This window comes from Cryptotermes secundus, unplaced genomic scaffold, assembly GCF_002891405.2.
Source record: "Cryptotermes secundus unplaced genomic scaffold, Csec_1.0 scaffold3632, whole genome shotgun sequence".
Classification (NCBI taxonomy): domain Eukaryota; kingdom Metazoa; phylum Arthropoda; class Insecta; order Blattodea; family Kalotermitidae; genus Cryptotermes; species Cryptotermes secundus.
Window position 1 is genome coordinate 1 of NW_019734390.1, and position 7,239 is coordinate 7,239.

A 7,239-nucleotide genomic window follows, 5' to 3' on the forward strand; every position below is an offset into this window, starting at 1 on the left:
TGACCTGACCTGACCTGACCTGAGCCGAGATATTCAGTTCATCAATTCAGTTCAGTTCAGTTCATCGATTCAGTTCATCAGCCTACGAGCTAGCCACATCAAGCAGCTTCAACCAGCAGGCTTCGTCGCCAGCGCTCGGTCTTCGGAGGCATCGGCAGGCTGCGCCAGGCACGACTGCCTCGGCTCTCCGGCGCTCTCACACCCGACTCACTGGGGCACCGCTTCTGGACTCGCCGGTGGTCGTGTTACGGTCCGACTCACTGTGTTTCTGGCGTAGCCACTGCCTCGTGGCTCCTACGACCGCGCTCAACGACTAGTTTTTCACCAGCAGCAACCTTCGCCATTTGCCGCACTGCGATCAAGCAACCTCCAACTCACGCTGCCGCACGGCAACCAAGCAACCTCCAGCCACGGCCGCACTGCGGCCAGGCCACTCGCCTTTCACTAGCCTTTCTCCTTACCGGCGCGCGCCGCGCTACCTCACCGGTCAATCATCTCATCAGCCACGGTCCTTTTCAGGGCCAACAAACTGTTCCGAAGAAGTGGGTTGTCATCGGAGTAATGACAAGACTACACACTCGTTGACAAGAGAGCCCCACAATGGAATGCTGAATAAATGAATGAATGAATGAATACATGATTAATAATGTAAAGGGACTGGGAAATTATCTGATTTTAACGATTCCTAATAGCAAAAGGTGAATTTCTGACAAATTTTCTATGTCACTGTCTGTTAGTATGTCCTGATACAAATTCGTTGTTGCCTAATTTGAACTGAAAGATAAACATAGTGACATTACCACTTTCATGAAACTTGCAGTTAACAGATGTGGTTATTCCCCATCCCCAGACATAGGATCCCAGAGATAGCGAATACAGACCAAGCACAGCACAAATCGTTTGCGATACTGTAACCGCACCATGCAGGAACCTCAGGAATGTTTCTAATTTACATTCTTAATTACAATGCACTACACGTAAACGAACTGTACTACTGTTAACAATAGATGATACAGAATTGACCCCAGCACCAGCAGACGCCAAGGACGACATCTGGTCTTTCTGAGGGACAAGCAAGCTGCAGGTCACTTGAAACCCCCAGAACGGAGCAGGAAGTATCCCACTGTGTTTTCTGGGAGTTTCAATGCTTCGACGGTGCGAGTCTTTGAAAATTTGAGACTTGACAGATACGAGTCGCAATAATTTTCGAAGTGGCGCACCGAGCGATTGTTAGTGTACCTTCATTTATTTGAGAGCTGTCAGAGGGACCGTGTTGTACTTAGGCCCAAATTAACATGGACCTGGTTAGGGATTGGCTGAATGCAAATGAGAGAAACACCCAAATTTTAGGTTCAGCCAATCAGCAAAATTTCAGAGGAGAGGAATCCAGGCGTTCCTGCTTTCCGTCAGGACTTCTGCCTCTCCAGAGCAGGCAGTCACCAACAGTGAGTAACAGGAGGGAGTAGCAAAAAGAGAATAATATGAGTAACCACCCGGACGTTAAATTGGTGTTGGCCGAGTCCGGTGTACAAAGTCCAAGTGCTACAGCCTCGTAGTGTGTAATTCTAGTGCACATCTACAATAAAGAGCAACAGTGTTGGTGAAGTGCGAGTTTTTGAGTGTTTTCTCTCTCCTTGTGTGAGCAAGGCCCATTAGTCGCCCTGAGACAGAATCTCGTCCTACCGTCTGAGCAGTCGGAACCCCAAACGTCCGCCTACCCATATCCCCCTCTTGTTTTCCCCGTTCCAAATTCGTGGATTTCACCCAAGTCCACTGGCGCCCACACAAATCCAAATTCAGAGCAATCCCACCCCCTACCCTGAACCAGACAGCTACAAGGAAGCGGCGGATGAAAGTGCAGACCACAAAGGGGCGAACGTGACGGCGAGGTATAAGTGACGCCGAACGTGTAGGCGAACGGTAAGGACAGTAATAATACTAAGTTAGAGAAATTACATGAATAAATGTTATTATGTGCTTTTTCCAAAACAATCAATCAGGGAACATTTCAGGTCGAGGATGGTGAAGAGGGATAATCGCGGAATTAATGGGTGTTTGGTCTTTGTTCATCGTGTGGAATTCTGGAAACTAGAGAACAACGTTTTTGACACTGGATCTCTTTCTATCCTCTGGTGAGTAGGAGACACTGGACTGCACAGTGTCAGATTCTAGCTGACCACTCATTATGGATCCACGGTAGTGGTCGGTAGTGGTATGAATCCTGCTGTTTGCCCTGTACTGGAATCATACAAAAACAGACCCTGATATCATATATGATCCGTGGTTTATTCTCAGAGAAAGACTAAACTCATCAACTGCCGAACGTGCTACGGAATATAGCTCAATCTGGTGTTTGAATGTAGTACTTCAGTGTCATTTTGTTATGGAAGGTGGTAAGGTATTGATTCAAAACAAATAATTGCTGTATAGTTGTTGATTTAATGAAAAACGTTTGTAATGGCTTCACACGATCGAATTCCAGCTCTTGAGCACGACGAAGAGCATAAAGCAAAAGTCGAATTGGCGAGGGAGAATGATGGTAGCCATCGAAAGAGTGATGGTACTGAATTGTTCGGTAACTCGCAAGAGTATCAAGAAACAGAAGCACGTATAGGTCAAGAATTACTAACAGAAAAGGGCGTTTATGACGGAAATATTAACAAAGCACGAAATACAAATGATACTTGCAGTGTTACCGATGTTGGTAGACAGCCGGCATCTGAAGTGGATAGTACTGAGAATTCGTCAGAAGTTGATGCCAGCACACCCAAGCCGGTTGCTGGTACTGATAAACAGCCTGCATCTGAAGTAGTCGGCTGTGTTGAGAATTTGTCGGGAGCAGATACCAGCGCGTCCAAGCCGACTGACGTAACAGAGTGTAAAACTGCGGATGAAGGCGATCAGAGCAAGATCAGTACAGAAGAACAGGTTAATGATACTGAGAAGAATAAGGAAGGCGTGCCAGGTACATCTTCTGAAGCGACGCCTGCAGATGACAAATCTAGTGAGTCTGCACACTTGTATATCCACGTGTTACTGGTTCGTGGACTGCCCCCACGAGAAGCTGGGGTAAGTTTTGTAGTTAATATCGTTGTATAAATTAAATATTATTTTTGATGTTAAAGTAAATAATAGTGTTTGGGTTCCCCAGTGTGATTGTTAATCCTAGTCTGATCTTAGTTAACTTTGTTTTGGTATTGTTTTTTTGGCTCTGGCCAGGTTAGTTTACTGTGGAGTAACTGTAAAGTATTCTACACTTTACCTCATCCTTAATTTAAGATTTTATATGTTATAATAGTTTTCTGCTTTAATTTAACATCCTATTAACCAACTTTTTAGTGGGTTTTAGAGAGATATGGTTAACCGGATGTTGTATGTATTGTTTTTATTGTGTTATGGGCGATGAATAAGAAACAGGCTGTCTCTCATCTAGGACTATCATATGTTCTCTCCATATCAGTGGAATGTTAGGTTATATTCTTTCAGGAAGATAAAGTCTGTAGTTCCGAGTGGGGCCGTCTACATTGGGGGGATTAACCATCATCTTTGTTTCCAGTATTAGGCATATTGAACCTTCCATCATTTCTAAGGGTTTCCCAGACCTTTTTTCCCCCTTTTTTGATTTTCTAAGATTCTGTCAGAGCTCCACCCATCAAGGAGTTCCCAGACTTATTTTTCCTTTTGTATGATTCTCTAAAATTCTGTCAAAGCTCAAATTGTGAAGTGGTTCTTTCCAGTGTTTTCCATATTCTTTATATTTTGCCTTCTCTCCTAGTCTTTATCAACCATGTGTTCCCTTGGCACACCCTGTTTTCAGTGAAGATACTCTGATGCCCAGGATACAGCAGGATAAGTTACATTAGAGCTGGAGGAAATGCTGACACACTAAGCTTGTCCATAGGCTTAAGGTAGCAGTGATCGCACTGGACTATCATTCCTTGGGTGACAACCAGTCACTGGGATTTTTGTTTTCTTTCATTATAACATATACAGGGCTGAGAGCAGGAAAGGGGGATTAATGTGTACAGTTGGTAATACTAGGCTTTAGTCTCAGGAATATATCTGTCCAGAAGAGAATCACATGAACAGGAGACAAAAAAAACAATAAAGCATACTACTTTCCTTGAATTCCTGCTTTTCATTGCAATTTCCATAAATAAAATAAAGAAATTAGAAGTTTTAAATGTTGAGAAGGTGGAATAGTCTGTTTCAAATCGCTGTAATGCATCACTGTTATACGTGCTCTTAAGAGCACATGGGAACATATTTCAACTTGTCTGTTCGGGGTGACTCATCGTTTGCTTTTCCTGTATAAGGTCAGTGACTTTTCTCTTGTCATTCATGGTCAGTCATGTTTAAGATTTTGTACCGTGCAGATTGTTGTGACAGCTTATAGTGATAGGGCAAAGAACAAAACTTAAGTTTTGTTTCAAGATGGGCAGAACAGCTACAGAAACTTTCCTGCTGATAAAACAGGCTTATGGTGAGAACGTTGCCTCTCATACATGGGTTTTTGAATTGTATGCAAGATTTGGGAATGGTCGTGAAAGTTTTGAAGATGACAAACACGGTGGACGACCAACAGCCATTCAGACACCTGACGTGATCGAAACAGTTCAGGAATTGATTTCAATTTATTGACAAATGAAGGAAGAGGCACTCAATATTAGCTGAAAAACAATTTGCATGATCTTAGTGGAAGATCTGCACTTTGTTTGTTCTGCATTATTTGGCCAGTGTGCAGAAAGCCCTCAGACTGAATGCGTATCAAGAGTTTTTTCAGTCTGTTTATGAAGATCGTTCCTTGCTTGACTCATTTGTAACAGGTGATGTGACCTGGTGTTTCCAGTATGATCTCCAAACTAAAGACGATGCATGGAATGGTGCTCACCAATCTCTCCAAGACACAAAAATTCAGTTTCAAAAGTCAAAAGACAGCGTTGTATGTCAGTTCTTCGACAAAGAATTTATTCCAATAGGTCATATGGTGAATAAGGATATTATGTGGAAGTATTGTCTCATATGGTTCAAAGAATTAATTGAGTAAGACCTCAGTTTCATGAAAGAGAAAGCTGGTTCCTCTTACATGACAATGTGACACTTCACACTGCAGTACAGCAGTTTGTGGCAAAACAGGGAATTCCAGAATTAAGTGACCCCTCCCTCCATATTCTCCAGATTTATCCCCATCAAACTTTTTTGTTCCCCAAAATAAAATCCACACTGAAAGGGAGATTTGAGGACACTAAGGACATTGAAAGAAATGTAACAAAGCAATTTTTGATGTTGCATACAAATGAGTTCAAAAGGTGTTTCCAACAGTTTCTTGAGCAAGGACAAAAGGGTGTAACATCTCAATGAGATTATTTTGAAGAATATTAAAAGATATATTGGATTTTAAATGTGGTTTCCTTAAAATTTATGCAGTCCTGGAACTTAAATGCCTAACCTTGTATAGTACCGAAAAGATATAACGGGCAGCATTTAGATTATTATGGGAAACCATAATCAGTACTTAAACAGTTCTAAAATACTCTCATTATTCTGCAGAATAAATAATTGACAGTCTGCTATATGGTATTTCTGTCAGATTTCTTGTGATCAGAGAAATTTGGTGATGAAGGTATATTTGTATTTAAACCAGATGGGTTGTCTTGTATTTGAACAGCACTTACGTTCGGACAGTTCTATTTCTGACATGCAGTTGGATGCATCCTGCGCCATTTGTACTTCATATTAGCAGTCATATCGTCTTGCTTGTAATGATTGACTTGTATTGACAGAACCTGAAGCAACTGCTGAACATGACTCTGGGGGACTTAGGTCACAGGATCAGACCTCGCCAAAAGGGTGATAAAGTTCTGTATGTGCATTTCAAATCTGAGGATGAAATGAAAATAGCCCAAAGTCTTCTCCACAACCAGAGTTTCTTGGGCTACACATTGAATGCAAAGGTGAGTGGATAGATTGTAGGAAATTGTTAGCATTCGCACAGTGAATGTTTACACTCCTGTCATCATTAAAAGGTATTGGGTTTGAAAACTGGTCAGTGATCAGCTGTTTCCTCAGTCCTTCCATGATAAAGTTGGGATAGTACCATGAAATTTGCTCTAACTGCATCTTCCTCATTTCCTTACAGTTTACATTCATCCTGCCATCTCTCATTTGTTGCAACATAGCCTCAGCAGTTGGTACACGAATTGTGAACAACCTCCAAAGAATCAGAAAATGACATAGACAATGCAAAATTGTGAAGTTTATGAAATTGCAAAGCAACAAAATAACTATTTCCGTTAGTATAATACTTCACTCGTTTATTGATTAGGTGGTGAGTAACGAGCAACAGAAGAGGAAGATTTTGATGATTGATGAAGAGTATATACCAATGACCAAGAAAATGAAACGTGACCCTGAAATACGTGCCATCATGAAACAAGAAGGCAATATATTGCAGTTCAGTGATGGACCATACGCAGCCCAGGTAACCTCAGTAATTTGGACCAGTCATCTGTTGTACCTTTACAGTATATATACACTGGTATACAGCATCCTCCATTTGTTGCACGGTAAGACGGTAATCTTAATCATTGGCTTGTGGAACATTACCTCATGAACCTTAGCCAGGTTATCATCTTTCTCCTCCTTCCTCCTCATTTTTATCCTGCTTCTGTTTCTCTTCCATTTCATCCCCCTTCTCCTTTTCCTTCTCCTTCTCACCCTTCTTTGTCTTCGCCTCCTCCTGTGGGCGACACAGTTCATGATGAACATTGGTCCCTTTCAGGATTGCTCGCCATTGGTCCCAATCCTTAGACTTTCATCTCCAATTTCTGATGCCTGTCATCTTCAGATCTTCAACGGAATCCAGCCACCCAATCACAGGTCTGCCTACTTGTCGAGTACCCTCTCATTTGTGTAGCATTAACTTCTTGCAGGAGTTCTGCTCCTACATTTTAAAAAGGTGTCCAAGCCATCTCAACCACCCTACTTCGATCACTTTCACTATATCTGATTCAATATATATGATGGGGTACCCAAAAGAAACCGAACTAATTTTTTTGTGGGCAGAGCTTTTGTAGTACCGCGTTTTGCCGCTATGGGCGTATAGAGCTAACATTCCTGAGTCGATAAGCCGACTACCGTTGCTTCAGAAGGTAAGGACTAGTTTCGGCAGAGTTTATAGTGACAACTGTTTTGTGTGATCATCGTTTTTGCAATGGCTGATTTTCGTGAACAGCGTGC

At 42.1% G+C, this 7,239-nt stretch overlaps 1 protein-coding gene across 1 annotated transcript in view; it reads left to right on the top strand.

Moving 5' to 3' along the window:
* The first annotated feature begins 2,356 nt into the window (after positions 1-2,356).
* Positions 2,357-7,239, top strand: part of LOC111868971 (tRNA (uracil-5-)-methyltransferase homolog A) — a 16,896-nt gene continuing 12,013 nt past the window's right edge. The window contains exons 1-3 of the mRNA XM_023860107.2: positions 2,357-3,069; positions 5,784-5,954; positions 6,326-6,481. Of these exons, the coding sequence (XP_023715875.1) occupies positions 2,458-3,069; positions 5,784-5,954; positions 6,326-6,481 (939 nt within the window). The 5' untranslated portion in view covers positions 2,357-2,457. The remainder of the gene's footprint in view (positions 3,070-5,783; positions 5,955-6,325; positions 6,482-7,239) is intronic.